The sequence below is a fragment of the Dicentrarchus labrax genome, unplaced genomic scaffold (assembly GCF_905237075.1).
Source record: "Dicentrarchus labrax unplaced genomic scaffold, dlabrax2021, whole genome shotgun sequence".
Lineage (NCBI taxonomy): Eukaryota > Metazoa > Chordata > Actinopteri > Moronidae > Dicentrarchus > Dicentrarchus labrax.
This window is the reverse complement of record NW_026136720.1, coordinates 13,053,251-13,073,832: the sequence shown is the minus strand read 5'-3', so window position 1 is coordinate 13,073,832 and position 20,582 is coordinate 13,053,251. Positions and strand designations below refer to the sequence as shown.

General features: G+C 41.0%; 2 protein-coding genes across 3 annotated transcripts; one reads left to right on the top strand and one right to left on the bottom strand.

Moving 5' to 3' along the window:
• The first annotated feature begins 1,064 nt into the window (after positions 1-1,064).
• Positions 1,065-13,044, top strand: idh2 (isocitrate dehydrogenase (NADP(+)) 2). The gene is made up of 11 exons (XM_051381517.1): positions 1,065-1,302; positions 6,170-6,261; positions 6,881-7,046; positions 7,931-8,091; positions 8,201-8,344; positions 9,350-9,486; positions 9,774-9,925; positions 10,082-10,194; positions 10,484-10,581; positions 10,665-10,757; positions 12,632-13,044. Exons 1-11 carry the CDS (start codon positions 1,194-1,196, stop codon positions 12,714-12,716), a joined length of 1,350 nt encoding a protein of 449 aa, XP_051237477.1. The 5' UTR covers positions 1,065-1,193; the 3' UTR covers positions 12,717-13,044.
• A 225-nt stretch (positions 13,045-13,269) lies between these two features.
• On the bottom strand, positions 13,270-20,080 carry znf710a (zinc finger protein 710a). 2 transcript variants are annotated; one of them, XM_051381513.1, is made up of 5 exons: positions 19,975-20,080; positions 16,427-17,947; positions 15,557-15,748; positions 15,287-15,461; positions 13,270-14,869 (listed from the first exon to the last, which is right to left on the bottom strand). In XM_051381513.1, exons 1-5 carry the CDS (start codon positions 20,017-20,019, stop codon positions 14,700-14,702), a joined length of 2,103 nt encoding a protein of 700 aa, XP_051237473.1. In that variant the 5' UTR covers positions 20,020-20,080; the 3' UTR covers positions 13,270-14,699. The 2 variants fall into 2 exon arrangements, with proteins under 2 accessions (XP_051237473.1, XP_051237474.1); XM_051381514.1 differs by having other exon boundaries at positions 16,457-17,947.
• Positions 20,081-20,582: the final 502 nt, after the last annotated feature.

Here is a 20,582-nt window from a genome sequence, read left to right as displayed (position 1 = left end):
ACATCAAGCTCAGGGAGTACCACTCAGCCTGTGACAACAGTTAAACAATGTCATCCAAAATCTGAAAAACTGACCCTGATTATGTCATCAGGGTTTGAGTGGCGTTATGCAGGATACAGTGTGTTGGGGGAGCTTGATCCATCTAAAAATATATGTCAGGATATTCTGTTTAAAACTGTTTCTTGTACGCCCTGCAACTCTAGGGAAGTGTACTAAATCACACTGCCCCTTTATTAAGCATTAAGTGTCAAACAGCCATGTAGTGGGAGTTTTCTGACGAAATCAATAACCCACATTTATACAGCGGTCAGTGACCTTGATATGCTCACTCTGGATGGGGTCACTTATATGTTCCCATTAGTGTCCTATGTCCCTCAGACTTTTGTGGCACATAATGGGAACAAGCCAGGGTCCTATACCTCCCCCAGTTCTAGGGTTAGGGTTAGGCAGTGTGTGAACTGTACCACGGCTACCAGGGGAGCTCAGGGTGCATATTTTAGTCAATTATATTGGGCTGCCATGCTTCAATGGTGATGGCAAGAACAGAAGTATCCTTTTTAAAGTGAATGAATGATGAGTCATTAATAGTTAACACATAATCCAAAAATAGGAATGCATGGCAAAAATAGCATATTGTAGTCCCTCCAGGAACAATTGAGCAAATTCCACCAATCCCTGTCTCACTGGAACAAGTTGCCTTCACTTTTTTTAATGAATTATTTCACTTTCTCCTGCAATTTCATTGCAAGAAAAGCCTAAAACATCTCAACATGCACCCCAACTGTTTAGAGAGAAAGAAATGAGACATTTTAGGGATTGTTGCAGCATAAAATGTCTTTTTGGAGTATTTTAGAGACCAAACCTTCATTAAAACACTTATGTCTGATGAAGAGTACTTCGCAAACTGGGTTTAGGGGAACTTAGGACCCTGTTTGGTGTCTGTCCGGTGGAGAAACTGCTCGAGGGTTTTTAACCGCTGTCTTGTTTCTCGTTTTCGGTCCCTCCTCTGACCCTGACGTAGCACCCAGCGTGTCCCGCCGGGGAGGGAAGAAAGGCGGTGCTGAGCTGCTCGCTATATTGCAGCGAGCCAAGGAGCGCTTTGCCCCCTCTTCGCTCGGAGTTTCCGTCGAGTGTCAACCGCACAACAACAACAACAACAAAAAAAGAAAAGAAAAAGTGATTCGGGCCGAGACATGGCTGGATATTTGAAAGTCCTCAGCTCTCTTTCGAGGTCGGCCGCTGCTTTCTCCAGAAACCCCGCGGTGCTTGCGCCGGCTGCAAACTGCCAGCCTCAAAGAAACTGTGAGTGGAGAGAGTGAGAGAGAGAGAGAACCGGTGCTATCCTCAGCATCAGTGTGTTGCTCCATATTGGTGTTGCTCCCGTTACATTTGGATAATGTCAGACGAGCACAGACAGCCACAAATGATTAAAAAAATAAATAAAACAACAACAGCCTGTAGAAGCTGGGGGCGCCGTGCTACGCAGCCATGCTAGCCAAGTTGCGTCCGCTGCTAACCAGCTGGGATGCTGTTAATAGTATTAATGATTTGAGCTGAGGGGTTAGAGATGCTCTTAACGCCCCTGGACTCACTTAGTGGTTGCTTTATGGCAGGTGAATTGCAGGTTGTTTTGATAATAATGTGGCTGTAGTCGTCGAGAGAGAGAGATGAAGGGGGCCGAGAAAGCGAAACGACGAGCCGAGGGGGAGAGAGAGCTCTCTTTGTCTTCCCCATCCAAAGTTTGGAGGAACAGTTCGTGGCGATATGGAGAAAATGCGGTCGCATTAATGAATGGGATGTTGATTTTAATGTGTCTACTGTTAAAGCAGATACGACTGGGCATGTTTACTCGACACTTAACCTCGAAAAAATAGAGATAAACCAAGGAGGCGAATTGCGCCGCAGAAACTGGCAGCGGATGAATCAAATGAATCTTCCGTTTTTTTTTTTTTTAAAGCTGTCTGAGCGGAAATGTCATTGTTCACGACTGGGGGATAAGATTGTGACTATTACATGCAAAATTAAGTTAAATCAAAATGTCCTAATTGTGAACTGATGTGCTGCTCTTCAGCCATCGTGTTTAGTGCGACACTGACTTGGAAAACTTTTTTTTCTTCCCGAGGTCAACCACCGCATACGAGACTCCGCTATAGAGAGCAATGGCTGCCGCTCGCTCCGTTCTACATAATGTTTTCCATCTGGGTTACATTCACTCTGCAGCTTAAACCTGCACGATTCACCACTTCTGATTCTAGCTTTGTGGCTCTTAACCCAGCTCATATCGTTATTGGGTATTGACTTTAAGCGTTTGCATGTGAATTTATTTAGATCAGTGCCAGGAGATTAGCCAAAATTAGTTGCTTTTTTTTTAATTATTTTTTGGGTGGTCTGATTTTGGAGCAGGCATCCAGGATTTATCACGTGGGGCATCTGCAGAAATTTTTACCAAATTTCATACAGCAGGAATTTGAATCTATGGGCTCTGCTGTGTTGTAGATACACGTCTCCATGCTGCCCAAACTAGCTACACTGGTTAGTGTTTATAAAGTAGTGGGTCAGTTGAAGGGCACTTTGACTGTGGTGTGTGTGTGTGTGTGTGTGTGTGTGTGTGTGTGTGTGTGTGTGTGTGTGTGTGTGATTGAATCAACATGACATTTGAGCTTTGTAGTGTACCCAGCTGTCAGTAGTGAATGATAGTAGCCCAGTTTTCCACCATCAGGAATGTCTCGGGTAGATAAAACTCAACTCAAACTGTTTAAAAGTGTACTCCCATTACTCTTCAATCCAATTTGTAAGCCAACCTGTGGCAGCATTGTCCCTGCGTTTTGTGGTTTAATTCATGAATGATCAGGGATACAAAGCAGTGTGGCACTCTCTCTCTGACCTCGCTGTGATTGTGACTTTAAGATTAAAAGCTTTTTTTAATTTAATTTTTTTAATTGCAGTCATAGTAAAGTCACAACATGCAGTTGATAGCTGCGGTTACAGGCCCTTTTAAATTTCACACGGTCATAAAATTGGCCAACGTGCTGTTTCTTCTACAAAGGGAAGGTGTAATCCCCCCCGCCCATTTGTCTCCAACTTTATTTTGTCAACTTTGAAGCCTTGCATTTGCCACAGCTTCCTTTTTTGGTGAACATTTCGAGTATGGTTTTAACAGTTTATTAACTGACCTTCTCTACCTAGTGAATGTCTTTTTTAGGTATAGGATTAAAACTCAAGGGCTTTAAGGCTTGCCTCCTTGTGTTGAAAGTTAACCAGAGAGGACACATCGACAGAGGTTACTGGTGTCATCTTGTGCACACATTGTCTGAGACACTCTTTGACTGCTTGCCAATAATGTATATTGCACAATTCAGTGTTGAGCACATAGTAAAGATCACAGGCACCAGGCTTACAGTTCTTTTCTCAAATTAGTTGTAAAAACCCTGTGCTGCAGACAGGATAGGGTGTTTAAAAATGCTAATACTGTAAGTTGGCACTGAATGCTTGGTTATATTGTTAGTCTTGTTTACTTTTCTGCCACTGACCAGCTTCATCTCAAGCTACCAGTGGAGGGAAAAATCTTGCAGACCTATCCTAAATGTATGTGCCAATGATGGCAAACAGACCCACATGACTTTGTTTCAGTTCGCCCTTCAGTGTCCACTTTGTTGATACATTCAGAAGTTACATAACCTACTCAGCTCCCTCATGCGCTCCCCTCCCCCCGCACTGTGATAGTAGAGCCCTGTTTTAGCAGATTTAGGTTAGACGAGTGAGAAATTATGCCAAGCAGTGGCTGATAATGACTGACCCATGATGCACTACGGCAAATACTGTTGTTCCAATTGCAGCGGAAATGAAGAAGGATCATTTAAAGGAACAAAAATTCAGCTCATCTCTTAAGGTGCTTACAGTTTTCTGATAATAACACCTAAGGGTTAATATTTCTACTGCCAACCTCTGTCATGAACAGTATATACAGTAGGAGTGATGGAAAATATGTTTTCTAGTCTATTTGATGGGACTGTTTTCAATATTCAATACATGTTGATGACTAATAGGACAGCAGCTAATGGTTATTTTCATTATTGATTAATCTGCCAATTTCTTTATCAGTTTATCATTTGATTTATATAATAGTCAGAAAATGGTGAGAAAATATCTATAAGCTAAAGTCCAACTAATTGTATAAAATACACAAAATATTCAGTTTACTGTCCAGTTTCACAAAGAAATAATTACATTACATCTGATAACAATGGAATATTGCTGCAATGACATTATCTCTATACAAGTTACTGTAAACATAAAATGTGGGACAGGCACAATGATTCTGTCCATTTCCTGTTGTGGAGTAACTTCACTCATCTTGGTGGATAAATTTAAGATATAACTAACAAAATGATTCTGTTTCCTTTTAGACATCATCTACTAGGCTAAAATGATAAATTCCCTAAACAATGCCCAAGTGGTTGCTGCTCAGTAGGTTAAGGAGTATATGATCTGCTCAAACAATAGCTGGTGAGGACAACTCTGATGTTGTCTTTCACAGTCACCAATGTTGGTGACAAATTCTGTGTTTTTTGAGAAGCAGGTTGCTCCAAAATACTGACCCGAACCAGTAGCACTAGGATAATGCTTTTACTTTTGTCATTTAGTTTAGTCTGTCTCATTCTACTGAGCAACATAAAGGTCACGACTGTCTTTGCTATGAGGTTATTTTCAGTGCGTCATGGTCACCATGTCTCGGTAGTCGGTAGGGCGCATGTCATATTAAGAGCATGGGGACAGAGCACAGGCTGTTTTAACAGGTGTTACCAAGGCTTCATAATCCCAGCTAGGTCAAATGTCCCATGTGGATGTTGGATTTTTTTATTGAATTCACTTAATATATGTGTGTGTGTGTGTGTGTGTGTGTGTGTGTGTGTATAAGTAAAATTTGTTGTGTAACGGTTTCACCAGACTCCGTATGTTTACTTGGAATATTCTAGGAAGGCTTTGGTAGCAGTGGGGGAGCATTAATTTGGCTGGGAAATAGTCACTTGATCCTCTGCACCTCCCCCTGTACTTTTCTATTCACTGCAATGGTCCTGCTGGCAGGACTTTCATACACTGTCCAGAATGAGAGCTGATATGATTAGAGATCCTAATCTAAGGTGATCCAACTGGAAAGCAAAGAACAGCTCACTTTCTCAAAAGTCATGGTGGTGGGAAAATAAACCCCTCTTTGAGTTATTAAAGTTTAAATGTGTTTAAAAACACTGAAACAGGAAATAATACCAGAATTTTGAGCAAAATGACATTCTGGATCCAAATAGTTGTAGAGTAAAACCGTAGACTGCATATTAAGAATTAAACCAGTACAAATCTTTATGTAACTGGAGACCTTGAATTGGTTTTTTCTCATGAAATGTGAGTTATAATTAGGGTTACAACTACAGCTTAAAGGCACCCCGTGGAGTTTTTGGCAACTAGCAGTGGGTTGTAAGTGGGTCCCGTTTTGTTTGTATCACATGCAGACGCTCGGCAACGCAGCGCTTTCCCGATGCGAAATGTAGGTTATTCCACTGATTGACTGTCTAGGACGGTAATGCATTAAGAAACAAATCCTGACAAAATCCAGGGAGCTAGACTGCTAGCAAGAAAAACGTAAATATGACCACTACTAGTTGAGAAATACTTGGTTATTCAAATCTTTTGTGAGGAAGGAAATACATTCATCCCGTTTGTTGACCCCACATAATGCATTTTGGTAAGAACACTAAATGTAAACATGTTTACATTTGTTAGCCTTTTGTTAGCTTACAAGAAAACACCACAAGGTATCCTTTTGATAATATCTAAGAAGAAAAGATATTAGAAATTGTAATGATACCTTTTTTCACTACTTTATGACACTTCATAGCCTGAACGATTCATTGATTAAATAAGAAAATAGGCAAATTAATCTATGTGAATGATTGGGAGTTGCACAGATATTATCTGGCAAACGTAAAGGAAATAGGAAACGGAAAATGCTGCTGCCTGTCCTTTTGCAGATAGCCTAAAAACAGGATCTCTTTTTTTCCAATCAGTGGAGTTTCCTGTGTTTTATTCAGCAGTAGTTGTCCCATAAATAAATAAGCATTTTGTGGTGAATGAAAAGCTGCCTTTACTTGAACTCTGTTCTATGTGTGATTGACAGATGCCGACAAACGCATCAAAGTGGCCCAGCCAGTGGTGGAGATGGACGGAGATGAGATGACCAGGATCATCTGGGAGTTCATTAAAGAGAAGGTGATAAAGTGGCACTCAGGGGTAGAGGGGTGAACACAGAAACACTGGAGTGAGTCTCAGAGGAGGACTTGCCCACACTGTCTGACTCGCCTATTTTTAAATCACAGACTGACACGTGGATGTGAGGGGAGGGTTACGTGGAGGATTATATATGTATGATGTCGGGGGGAGGGGCATCTGTGATGTTTCATTCAGTCACTGGCTGATTGCCTACAGAGAGAGCAGATGGTGCGTTGACTCAGGAAGAAAACGTGGGGAAGCATGAGATTTTAAATGCTTGAATGTTTTCTGACAACTGATGAGTTTGATTCTTTCAAAAGGAAGCATACCGGTAAACACATAAATAATGTAATCATGCACACATAAACACACTTTGCAATGCATTATACACCATATAAATAAGATTTGTTTAGCTGATTTATTTTTATATTCTTGATATGTTTATAGCCTCTACTTCAGTTTGATATCTCAATCCCTGTAGTCCCAAAATGGATTGCATTTAAGGATGTTTTATTTAGTCTTCGGAAACCAGACTGAATCTAATTTTCTAGACAGCAACAAGTGTAGTTTGTTAATGCTAATGCTTGTCTTGTGTATTTTTAATGTTGTGCTCCTTCAGCTCATCCTGTCCAATGTTGATGTGGAGCTGAAGTATTATGACCTGGGTCTGCCGTACCGTGACCAGACTGACGACCAGGTCACCATCGACTCTGCCCTGGCTACTAAGAAGTACCATGTTGCGGTTAAGTGTGCCACCATCACACCCGACGAAGACCGAGTGACAGGTGTGGAACAAGCCTTCATTGCTAGTGGTTTTGTTACTGTTATTATTCACCTCAAGGCAAACTATTTTTAATACAATGTAGGGAGCAACACAATCTATTTGTCTCATAGTGTATAATGAAAGCACAACTGGTTGAACTTTAACAAGCTCTGAAATCCTGACTCCCAACTAGGGCATTATTATATTAAGTTCTTAAATCCATAGATTGACGTGGAATAGTTTAGGAAGTTTTAATGGAGAAAAATATTCACAGGCGAGATAATACAAGGTATTTACAATGCAGTTTACACAATTAAAGTGTGAAGAAGGCTGATTTGGAAAATGGCCTGGGTGTGTAGGTTGCTACAGGGCTGACAGCAACTGATATCAAAGTTTGGGATGCAAGGCTGATTACAGTTTACTGGTTTTGAAAGATTTAAGGCATGTCAATGATAAAAAACCTAGCTTGGTTAAGAAAGAGACTGCTTTAGAAACATTGACTGTCACAAAACAAATCCCATTTCACTTTCTGTATAACTATTTGCATTTTAATTGTATGTTATTTACAGTTTAATGACAGAAGTCCAATTAAATTATTTATTATTGTACAGATGTTGTAGGTAAATGCAACAGCAGGATTTACAATGAGCATGCTGGGATTCAAATTCAAGTTATTTTTAACTGTAAAATGTCCCGTCCAGTACATTTGTTGGCTGCAATTGTTACAAAACAAATTTTAAGGGAACCCTTCAGATATTTTAAAACTTGCAAATATCCATTTTGGTATAAACCTCAAAAATTCTGTGTTGGTTGGGCTAAAGTTATGATAGTACTCTAACTAATGATAGTGTTGTGTGGTGCTCTGTAGCATGTTTCCTAGAATAATTTCAGTGTCTTTATATTTAGAGTTTAGCCTGAAGAAGATGTGGAAGAGCCCCAATGGAACCATCAGGAACATCCTGGGCGGCACCGTCTTCCGTGAGCCAATCATCTGCAAGAACATTCCCAGGCTTGTTCCAGGCTGGACGCAGCCCATCACCATCGGCAGACACGCCTTTGGCGACCAGGTGAGTCTCATCTAACAATTGAAGACAATGTAACAAGTAACAAACCAGTCAATTTCACTGATAATCAGATTTCTTAGAGTTAATGAAACTGGCTGTGTTTCTTCTACAGTACAGAGCTACAGACTTTGTTGTGGACCAGCCCGGCAAATTCAAGATCATCTTCTCACCCACTGATGGTAGTGCAGGCAAGGAATGGGAGGTCTATGACTTTCCTGCCGGTGGCTGTGGAATGGGCATGTACAACACAGATGAGGTGAGTGGATACTTTTATTTAAAGGTTAAGGCTGACAGTATTCTGTGTTTGGTATTCATAACAAATCTCATAAAAAAACAAAAACAAAGTAGTCTCTCAATACTTTTCTTACTTCTTGACCTTTCTGTGGACATTTAGTTCCTACCGAAGACGTAAATCTTGAGGGTCAGGAATAACTACGTCAGGCTAAATCATTTCCCTAAAACAGCTGTAGTTTTTAGCAAATGTTACTCAAGCGGGAGTAAATGGTGTATTTGGAGGGGGCTATTTTCCACTGCATATTTTGTGTGCTAGTGAATAATTATGTGCTCAACTCAGAATACTACTTGTTGATGTGTATTTAATAGTTGTCTATTTTTTACACAGATGAAATACTAGTTAGCAGTTGGCAATTAATTGTTGTTTTTGTTCTTTTAATGGGATTGTGGGATAATTGTGTTCTAAAGCCACTCTCTGGATAGAATATATACGAGTAAGATGCTTGTCAGAATGTCTGAATGCTAACAAAATGTAGGTGTAAGTGTGTGGGACCTTTTCTCTGTATCTATTGCTTTAAAAAAAATATATTCATTTATCATTGAGAGGAACAAAGGAAAAGAAAAATGAATACAAAATGAATTCATTCTGCCAGTAGTTACAAATTTTTTCCCAAATATGTGCCCATTTAGGCATATGGAGTGTTTATGCAGTTATTCCTCATATTACTGTGAGATTGCAATTTGAATTTTAAATCTCTTTTGTGCTCAAAGAAAACCTGAGATTGCTTTTACATTCTGCCTAAGGCTTTCTGTAAAATTGACACAGCAGTCGTTGGAGTAGACTAACCTCTTGTCAGCCGGCTTTGCTACTGTTTAGTTTTCCTTCATCAGCACAGGTCTGTTTGTTTTAACAACATCAGAGGTCAGAATAGATGACTTTCAACTTGACAAGGGGAAGGTTGTTAACCTCTGTACTACTGATAAAATGCTACAGTAGTTGTGAACTGTTTGTATTTCCCCCCAACAGTCAATCACAGGCTTTGCACACAGCTGCTTCCAGTATGCCATTGGCAAGAAGTGGCCCCTGTACATGAGCACAAAGAACACCATTCTTAAAGCCTATGATGGCAGATTTAAAGACATCTTCGAGGATATCTTTCAAAAGTAAGTGTCTTCTATCTTTGTGTTTTTATTGGTGTTTCAATCTTCTATACAAAATTGGCTGCAAAATGTTTTGTGGAATTACTTTTTTGCTCAATGGTAAAATAGAACACTGTAAAAATACTTACTACTAGAATTGCATTCATGCTTATGTACAAAATGATTACAGTAATTAGGATTTGGTGCAATATTATAGAAAAATGAAACCACTTTTCTCACTTGTGTTATAAAAGAAGGTTAAAAAAAATGGAAAATGTAGCTTTAACTTATTATGTTTGTGCTTCCTACAGGCACTACAAGCCAGAGTTTGACAAACTGAAGATCTGGTATGAGCACAGGCTTATTGATGATATGGTTGCCCAAGTGCTGAAATCTTCTGGAGCCTTTGTGTGGGCTTGCAAGAATTACGATGGAGATGTTCAGTCTGATATCCTTGCACAAGGTGAGAAATTTGGAAATCAACACAACTACTGCTTCATGGGAAATGTTCGTAATGTTGTTACGAAATACTTATAAGCATTTGGGATGCTTGCCAGTTTTGAGCAGATGTGAGTTGCTTTAAAGAACGGTTTGTACATTTTGTGTTTCCCGATTTTAGGTTTTGGCTCCCTAGGTTTGATGACATCAGTTCTCGTGTGCCCTGACGGCAAGACTATTGAGGCTGAGGCTGCCCACGGCACTGTGACCAGGCACTATCGCGAGCATCAGAAGGTTAGTAACCATCTTTATCCATATTGGAGCTCTATATTTGGAAAACATTTAAACCTGGGCAATGAAACTGAAAATGTCAAAGGCAAAATTATGGCCTTGCAAACAGTGTGTGTAATCTGTGGAGTTATACTGCCATCGTGTGGTGAAAATTAGATATATGCTTAGATGTCTAAAACTAGCAAATAAATGCTTTACATTCATCATAATAATAATAATAATAAAAATAAACATTATAGCATTATAGTTTAGTGGTTAAAAGCTCTAACATGATCCTCGACTCTGCTTTCAGGGAAGGCCGACCAGCACCAATCCTATTGCCAGTATTTTTGCCTGGACCAGGGGCCTGGAGCATCGTGGCAAACTTGATGGCAACCCTGATCTAGTGAAGTAAGAGATGTTTTAAATTTGTAGTAAACATACTAAACCTGGGATAAAACATGCCTTTTCTAAATGTCTTTGTTTATCTGCAGGTTCTCCCAGATTCTGGAGAGGGTGTGTGTCGAGACTGTTGAGAGTGGCACAATGACCAAGGACCTCGCAGGCTGCATCCACGGCCTGTCCAAGTAAGTTAATTTACGTATTAATACTTTTATATTATATTATACAGTGTAGTTCTGACATCTCAGTGTTAACGTTTTGCTTATGAAGATGATGGTGATATACACCTAGTTTTTGCCCCTCTTAGTAGTTTTGACTCCAGATCAGCCAGAGATTCAACAAGGTGCTGAAAATATCCAAAAGAGATCTTTGTCCACACTGAGTATCGTACATGCATCACATCCATGACAGACCCTTAACATGTTCAATTTGAATGCCGTCATCAGTGAATCAAATATTCATGGCTGAACTATAACAAACTTAAATGTCCTCGAGGTAGAGCAGTTACATAAACAGGTTTTACCTGTGAGTTTTCTGAAGGTGTAAGGAAGGGTTTGGGCCCCAGAGAGTACTTAAATAAGTAATGGAAAGCTCTTATCTATAGGATATCACCACAAAAATATGTAGAATAAATGTGTGCAACTATTTTATTTTATTTTATTTCATGATTGCAAAGGACATAGATGTAAATTTAATGTATAATAAATATTTTGGGAACAAAAAAGAATTGGATACATTGTAGATTCAGTATTTCATGTAATCCACGAGTGGGGAATAAGATTGAAAGTAGAGATAAGACAATTAGTTAATTAGTAGATAGAAAATAAATAGAAATCTGCAACTATTTTAATGATCTATTAATCAACGTACCATAGTTCTAGTATCTCAGTTGTGAGGATTTGTTGATTTTCTCTGTCCTACTGTATAAGATAAGATATAGCTATAAGCTTCAGGAAATTTTTTTTTGTCCATTTTTCACTCTTTTCTGATATTCTATCAACCAACCTCGGAAAATAATGTGCAGGTTAATCAATCATACAAAAACTCATTAGTTGCAGCCCTAATTTGAAGTATGTATCCATTTAGTCCATGGAGCATCTTTATGTTTTGGGACATTAAGCCTATAATGGCACACAAGAATAAATGTTTGGTGTTTCACTTTGAATGAAACCACCAACATCAGTCTGAAACACTGACACAAGACAGGCTGTTATTTACCCTTTATACTGACCTCCCAACTTGTAATACAGGTTTGTAAATCGAAACTTCATCCCAAACATGCCCTCATCTTGTTTTTCGTGGTATGTCGTATGTCGCCCACACGGTGTTAGGTTTGAGGAGTTTTTTTTTTTACGTTTGGAAAGTTAGGCTGTGGTCCAAGAAAAAATGTATTAATCAGGAAATTTTGAAGGATCCTGAAGATTGTGAAATATTGATCAGAAGAGCATTTTTGCTTATTTCTAATGAACAAATGCACATTATGTATTGCACAATTGTCCATTAAGACCCAGGTACAGCTGAAAGATTTACATTTTATTAAACCCTTGCGTAAGGGTTGTGTAACCCTGGTTGGAGGTTTGTGCCACCTTGTTCACCAACTTGTTTCTGCACAGGACTGGTGTAATGTATGTACTACATTAGCTATTAGTTACATTGGCTCACCTGCTAGCTTGAGCACATTTAGCCTTTTTTCCTTTAAGCGTTTTTCCTCCATTAGGCATTGCAGCTGACACATCTGATTTAATGCAGGAGGGCAGCCATTTTTATAATAATAGTAGTAGTAGTAATAATAATAATAATAATAATAATAATAATAATAATAATAAAAGTGTCATGTAGCACCAAGTCATATTGTGTTTAAAGTTTATATCATGCATCTTGCTCATTCTAATGCTTAGGTAATAATGATAATGGTTATAATGATGTTGCTCTTGTTATTAACCAACAACATTAATTCATGCTAAACTCTAATAACTAAGGTAGCTGATTGTATTGCTACAGTTCTGTGGTGTTTCCTAAAGTATGGTATTGAATTTTCTGATCTGTCTTGTCTTCTCAGTGTCAAGCTGAATGAGCACTACGTCAATACTACAGACTTCCTCGACGCCATCAAGACAAATCTGGATAAAGCCCTCGGCAAGTGAAGGACTTGAAAGAATATGGTTAGCTTGGAGATGGCAGTGTCACTCATCTGTTTTTGTACCTCATTTTTAACTTAAAAGGTCAATAAAGTAACTTGCATTTCCCTGAAGTAAAACAATGTACTGTCTTTAGGATTACGTCGTATTCTATTAGGTTATTAAATGGTTGACAGCTGTCCCTCCACCTGATACCTCCCTAACTATCTGTCCCATTATTTGCAAGGTTTTATTTTTGTAATGTGAAGTACTGTATTCAATACTGTGTAATGCCTTGGGCCGGACAGAAGCCTATGTCAAACATATTTGCCAATAAATCACTTGTTTGACCCACTATATGTGTTGATATTGTTTTAAAACAAACAAAGATCAATCATTTTAAATGTAAATAAATTTATTATTTTACAGTATTGTCTGGTACACAACATTGTACATACATTTCTATCCATATTATCCCCACACTAATGTCTAATACAGAAAGCCATTTAAGTTGGAACATCTTCCTCTTTGTATCACCACTAAAACAGTGATGGAATGAACACAGAAGCTGAAAAACTCACAAAATTGAGCATTTTTATTTTAAATGCGCTATATCAACATTGCAAATGGATACCTTGTTTGCAGGTTACAAGTTTGAAAAGCTAAGCACTGGGAAACTGAATATATTGAGCATTTCCCAAATCATTTTCCACAAGGTCCATGGCCCTGTCACATGTTGGGAGGTTGTCGTTCATCACTTGAGACCAGTGTACAGCATGATGGATGGCATGCTCTCGCAGACACACTGGGGCACTTAATATTTCTGTCCGAGTTTTTTTGGGACAATTCTTGTTGAGATTCATCCATAAAAAAACAAATGCAGGGTTTGCATTGCTTTTGAAAAATGTTGCAGTCTTGTCTCGTGAAGGCCTGTATGGGGGGGGTTAGGTTTGTTGAAAGAGAAGCTGTACCACAGTCTGTTCTCTGTGGTAATCTTTTGAAGAGATCTACAGATGGGTGGGAGGGGAACCTGAATGTAATTTCATGAGGTCTGCGATTGGACCCCAAGAAATCCAATGTCCCAGCTCAACACAACAGCAAGGAAAAGAGACTTGCAGTGCCAGTAGCTGCAAGATTTGATCCAATTCTTTGGTAAAGGGGTCCTACCATTAAAAAGGGTATTTTGATTTTCTTTTCATTAGCGCTTTAAAACATTCCACAGAAACAATTACATTCATAGACTAGAGATCAATACAAGGTGATGCTTGTTAATGCAGAAACCTAAAAAGTAGACACAGTGGTCCTCAGTGCAATGCACTGATTACGGTACCAGCCAACATACAAGATGACTGATACATTCTGTACAATAATATACAATAAAACCCGGATTGCAAATCCAGTGGACTTAAACTCATTTTGCGACCTCAAATTTAATTTATCACAGTATGAATTAAAAAGAATTAACCTCTGCAACCTGATTTGGTTTGGCAAGTGAAATGAACTGTAACACTTGTTCCCTTCTTTAACACTTCACATTAGTTTAGTCCAGCAGACTGAGAGAGACAGAGAGACAGGGATTGTCTGAATGAATAAGTGCACTACAACACCATATGCTTTTAATGCTTGTAGCTAAAAATGTGCTTTTCAAATTAGGCTCAAATGATGTTCCCGTAGTTAAACTTGTACTTATTTATATAGTTTTCTTTTTTCTTACCTAAATCTCCTGTTTTAGACAGTCCGCTTTTCTCATATATAATATATTTATTCAGTAGATTTGCTGTGTTTTAGAGATGAGAAATATGTAATGTAAAAAGTATACACATCCAAAGTTTGTATCTTTACGAGTGATTCCAGTGCATATGAATGTGCAGTTTGCTGGGCTTCTCCATACCCTTGAAGAACAACCCAAGCACTATGTCTTTAACAGCAAAAAAAAAAAAAACAACAAAAAAAAAGAATCCCGTTTTCATTAGTTCACACTTATATTCAATTTGGGGTCATTTTAATAATTCATGCTGTGCTGAAGCGCCCTGCGCCCTTCCCATAGGTGCTGTAATACTCCATTTGAGATAGTTTAGCAATGTCTGGTGTGTTGTTGTTGTTAGCCCGGTTTTCTCGCTCGCTGAATTCAAAGCTCTCCTCTTCGTAGTCCTCCTGGCCTTCTGTGTCTTGGGGGGGTTCTGAAGAAGGAAGCAGACATAAATATGATCCCACACTGTCCTCAATAACACACACATACAGAGCTCTTCCTAAAGACACATGGCCTCATTGAGGACAGCCCCTCCTCCCGTGCCTCAGTATCAGTCTCTACTGATAGAGACAGGCATGTCTAATCCAGGCACTGCTATATTTACTAAACACACAGGGAGGGAGTGACAGAGAAACATCAAAACACTTGGCCACTAGATTACAGTACATGCTGAGTCAAAGTGCATTAGGGACAGACCGAGTGACAATAATGCGACATGAAGCCCACCGAGCAGTCTCAGTAGGAAATTTGCCACACATAACCCATCAACAAATTCAGCTGTCATCAAGGAGTTTGATATGTTTCAAATCAGAGTGTGTAATTAAGCATAATTAATGGAGGTATTTACCTTGTCCATCTATCGAGGTGTCCATGATGCCGTGTTTGACCTTCATGTGTCGGCTGAGGTTACCCTTCAGGTTGAACTTGCTGGTGCAGTAGGGGCACTTGAAGGGCTTGCTGCCGGCATGGAGATGCATGTGTCCGAGGAGGTTGTACATTCTGTTGAACGACTTTCCGCACACCTGAGAGACAAAAGCCCAATAGTCAGTACCCCTCCCCGCTCCATCACAGCAGGACACATTTTGTCTTGAAGTAAAACTCCACTTGCGCCACTCACCTTGCATTTGAAAGGCTTGACCGGGAGGTGGACAATCATGTGTGTTTTAAGGGTCTGCTTCTGGACAAAGGTCTTGAAGCAGACGTGGCACTGGAAGGGCCTCACACTGGCATGGATCAACATGTGTCTCTTCAGGTTGGCAGACAGGGTGAACTCTCTGGCACAGACGTCACACTTGAATTCTTTCATACCCTTGGAAAACAAAAAGTGTTTGGTCCTTTTAATTAATTTGGCTAAATATATGGTTTAGAGGAAAATAAATAATGAGTCACAGAGAGAAAACACACAAGAAGCTTGCATGTGTGAGCATTTGCATTCTGGCTTTTGATCCAACTCATGTAGATTACATTAGCCCCCCCAAGTGTTGAGAGACAGAGTGGAAATAGTCTAACAATGGAAAGAATAAAACTTTTTTTTGGTTTCAACATTTATTTAACTTTTATTTTAATATTTAACAAAAGCAAATGCCATGAAAAGAAATGTTTTTTTCCCTATAGAATAAAACAGACAATATTATGAAATGGAGAGAAAGACCAGGGTGATTCATCAGACACAAAGGGAAGTAGCTCTGCGAACACCACACAACACAAAACACATGCAAGTGGGGGGTTGAGCCACACAAAAAAATTCAAGGCCTTTGAAGACTATGTTTACAAAGCAACTGGTTTTGAAAAAAAGAGGTTGTGTGCAATATACTTTTTTGTGAGAATTCAGACAGAGGACTCTGACTGAGTGAAGCTAAAATACTTCCCTACCTCCCTAAGTGTAAAATTGTCTTTAAAAAAAAGATGTAGTGATCTGCGGGTTGCATAAGGTTTTGTTTCGAACACATACACTGATAGACAAAGGCACATCATTTGGTTTCAGTACCTTCGGTGCGAGGGTGTGCGCAGCCAGTACCTTGTGAGTGAGAGCGTGTTGTCGGAGATGGTGGATCTGGACAAACTCCATGCCGCACTCGGGGCAAACATAGGGCCGCACGTTCTGATGTTTCATCAAGTGGTTCTGCAGCTGGCTACGATAAGCAAAGGACTTGTGGCACTCAGTGCACTGGTACGTGGTCGGGCCCTGATGGCTGGTCAGGTGGCGCTTCAGGTGCGCATAGGTTGGGAACTCAAGACCACATTGGGTGCAGACATGGCACTGCCCGTTCTCGTGTTTGTTTTCATGGGTCCTCAGCTCACTTGGGTAGGCAAAGCCACGGCCACAGAACCGACAGCTGTAGGGCTTGACGTCTGAATGCTGCAGCATGTGCCTCTTCAGGTGGCTGGTCTGGGTGAAGGCCTTTTCACAAACGGTGCACTTGTGAGGTCTGGTTCCCTGGTGGGTGAGGAGATGAGTCTGGAGGTGGCTTGGCTGCTTGAAGAGCTTTCCACAGTGTAGACATTCATGGGGCTTAATTCCATTATGGCCTAGGATATGAGTGACAAGGTTATATTTGGATGTGTATGACTTCTCACACATGCGGCACTTCCAACGTTTCAGACCCTCTCCCACGTCTACGCAGTAGGACTCATCAATCTGTACATTGATGTCCAGGCGGTCAATCTGCATTCGCCTGGCAAGGCCCTCTGGGTCTGACCACAGCATGGCCTGGCTGTTCTCCTCATACTCTCCTGGCAGCGCCATGTCAGCAGACTCATAGGCCACTTCATTGGATTCATAATAGCGGTTCTCCAGCGGACTGCCAGTATCTCCACTGGTCTTGAGGTTAAGTGCCTCTTCCTCTTCTTCCTCCACCACCAGATCTTCTTCCTTCCTCTCTCTTTCTCTACCAGTGTTTTCTTCTTGTTCCTGTTCTGACTGTCCGTCTGTTTGTGGCCTGGATGTATCTCTCACACATGAGGGACAGTTTCTGCAGGCCTGCTCCTCTTTCATAGAACCTTGTTGGATGACTGGATCCTCTGACTTTCCAGGGCTACGCCTGCTGTTCAAGTGAATGCAGGAAGGAGGCGTATCAGACTCAAGCCGTTCACCTTTAACTTGAGCTTGTGGAGTCTGTACTTTGTGTGGGTGACCCTGTAATTCTCCGTCACTCCTGGGCCTCTTGGTCCTCCCACGGGGTCCGGGCCGTCTTCTTTCACTGCAGTGAGGCTGGGGCTCCGGCTCCCCAGCAGGCTCTGCCAGGTAGTCCCCGTTGGCTCCTATCAGCTGGTCAGCATACTCATACTCCATTGCCTCAGATGGAGGAGGGGGACACTCTCTGGGTTCCCCTGTGTAAAAGCCATTAGGAGCAATGGTTGCCCCAAAAATTTCATTCTGGGAGATGAGGCCAAGAACGGCAGCCTGAGCCAGAGATAGCACCACCACAGGCTCCGTCTGTGTGCCCACATCCACTTGGCCCTCAGTCATCTTGGGGTAGGTCCGCACCAAGCGGCTACTCTCCTCCTCCTGGAAGAAAACACATAACATATAAAAAACAAGTTAAAAAAATACCTGACGAGAAATCATATGTCCTTGTGTCTTTTTTTTATTATTATGTTCCGTTGTTACAACTGTGCCTTACACAATCTTTCATAAAACCTAATTTCCCCATTGTAGCCTTATGATATTGTAACCTTCCTATTAATAGAAATAAAAGGTTTTGTGTTGCAATCATATTGAAATGATCATATAATTTTTAAGGTTCAGTTTTCCAGACTGAAACCAGAAGCAATACAATCTTCCTTCACCAGGACTCCAGGAGAGTATTAAGATAATGTTTTTAAGGGTTACTCTGTGTAAGCCGCATTCGGACTACGCCTTGTTTCTTTGCTCTAAATCCACAGAACATTCGATTGAGGAGATAAGGCAGATCTGTGTTAGCACCCCGCTTCCTTCCTTGACAGGCTTTAGAATAATAAAGAACACAACAAGGGATGCAGGTCCAGCCAGGAAGTTGACTTCCGTGGACTGTCCTCAGTACTTCCTGTGGGGTCCCGGGGCAGCCTGGCTGACCAAAGTCAGCTCATCACTGGAGCTATCTGTCCCATTCATGAGGAGCAAAGCGCCTCAGCTCTACACTCGCCGTAGCTGACTTCATAATGTCTGCCACACTGGGCTTCCTTAACAAGATGATATATGCCGCCAGGCAGTCTCATATCCATAACAGACATTCGATTGAGCTTCGAGCTCATTCTGTATTCCAGACCAATGCATAAGACTTGCTAACATAATTGTACGGTTCGGAAGTGTTTCAGACCCACATGCACATGTTTACCCTGCCACCTGTAAAAGTGGAACAGTGGAACTATGGGGAAGAAATTGTGGTATGACCGAACTGGCTCTCTGTGGTGAAGGAGATTTTGAGTATTGTAGGCCACTGGTTTTAGATTATTTCTCAGCATGGATCTGACTGGTAGGAAAATGTATAGAGAGAATCTCTGACCCCTACTTTCTTGTCAGACTACACACTAGTCTTTACTCTGTGGCATACACACCAGTAAGAGCTGCTTCCTTTCCTGACACAATACTGAGAGAGAAGAAAAGAGTGGATGGAGAAAAGGGAAAAGGGAAGAGGAGATAGTGCAAGAATAAAGGTGTGTGTGTGTGTGTGTGTGTGTGTGTGTGTGTGTGTGAGTGTGTGTTGGTAGAGGGGAGTAGACCTGGATGCCCTGATAACCACGTCATTTATAATTACTGCTTTTAAAGTAGTCAGACAGAGACAGACTGTGTGTTTGTGAGAAAGAAAAGGAAAGAGACTGGGTGTGTATTTGAAAGTGTGTGTGTATGTGTGCGAATGAGAGAAAAGAGAGGGAGGGAGGTATGGAGAGAAGGAGAAAGAGCTGTGGGCGGGGGAGGAGTGGAGGGAGGGAGACGGAGACAGAAATGAGATGGAGGGGCTGAAAGATAAAGAAAGAGGGGAGGAGAGGGAGGGGAGGGAAGGGGAACGAGAGATTGAGTGAGCATGTGAGAGGAGGGAAGAGAGAAAGGAAAAGGAGAGGGAGGGGGTGTGTGGGGGGGGCTGGAGAGAGACAGAAAGACAGAGTGAGTGAGTGAGTGAGTGAGTGAGAGAGAAAGAGGGGAAGGAGGGAGGGAAGGAGGGGGAGCCGGAGAGAGAAGAAAAAGCACAGGAAAATGAAAGGCTGACAAAATGAAAGAGAAAAAGACAAATGACAAGGAGAAAGAGAAGGTAGGGTAGTAATTGCAAGAGTCCGTACTTTCACATTTAAAGTTGCATCTGAAAGACACCTAAGGACAAACAATTAGAGCAGCAGCAGAAAACATGCAGCAGAGATAGAAACACAACTCTTATCTTTTTGAAAAGATGTTCCCACTGCGGTACTCATATGAATGTGAAAAGTAATCTCGCTTCCTCTCACACTCACACACAGACAAGAGTGTAAATACCTCACTAACAAACTGCAAAACAAGTAACCACCGCCCCTCTAACCCTTAGCAGCAACACATCTTTCTCCATCTTTAGGTTACAAACTCACCACATTGTTCCTGGAGTGATGTTTGAGGTGTTTCAGGGATCTCATCCTTCAGGAGAAATGAGTGGAGTAAAAAAATCCACCTCCTATTTATATCTGTGGGAGAGTGGGGCGGTCCCACGGCTCATCCTCCTCCTACTGTTGCTGTTATCAGAACTGACTGTGCCTGCCCCCCCCCCCACCACCACCACCACCACCAGCCCTCCACCCCACCACACACACACACACACACACACACACACACACACAAGCATCACCCCATTTCTTTCTCTTCCTCCCACCCTCTCCTTCCCATCTCACTTCTCTTTCTCTCCTCTTTTCTCTTACAAACACACACACACACACACACACACACACACACACACACACACACACACATCTTATCTCCCTTTCTCACTACATACAATTCAGCATGACCCTTCAATACACATTTCTCTTTAAGGCACATACAGACACAAGCTCTATCTTTTCTTGATCACACTTTATACTTTGTATTTCCTTTTTTATGAGCGTGCGCTCACAAACAATTATAAAATCTAATCAGTAGTTTCTCTCTATGCGTGCGGACAGATAAATGTGAATTCACGCATGCACAAACATGTTTATATATA

Excerpts from the sequence above, each read along its gene's own strand:
- znf710a (XM_051381513.1), bottom strand. The coding sequence starts at position 20,019 with ATGAGATCCCTGAAACACCTCAAACATCACTCCAGGAACAATGTG. Across the intron at positions 17,948-19,974 it reads ATCACTCCAGGAACAATGTG|GAGGAGGAGAGTAGCCGCTT; the intron begins GTGAGTTTGTAA and ends GTTTTCTTCCAG. Across the intron at positions 15,749-16,426 it reads CGCACACCCTCGCACCGAAG|GGTATGAAAGAATTCAAGTG; the intron begins GTACTGAAACCA and ends TTGTTTTCCAAG.
- idh2 (XM_051381517.1), top strand. The coding sequence starts at position 1,194 with ATGGCTGGATATTTGAAAGTCCTCAGCTCTCTTTCGAGGTCGGCCGCT. Across the intron at positions 6,262-6,880 it reads GGGAGTTCATTAAAGAGAAG|CTCATCCTGTCCAATGTTGA; the intron begins GTGATAAAGTGG and ends GTGCTCCTTCAG. Across the intron at positions 8,092-8,200 it reads GACACGCCTTTGGCGACCAG|TACAGAGCTACAGACTTTGT; the intron begins GTGAGTCTCATC and ends TTTCTTCTACAG.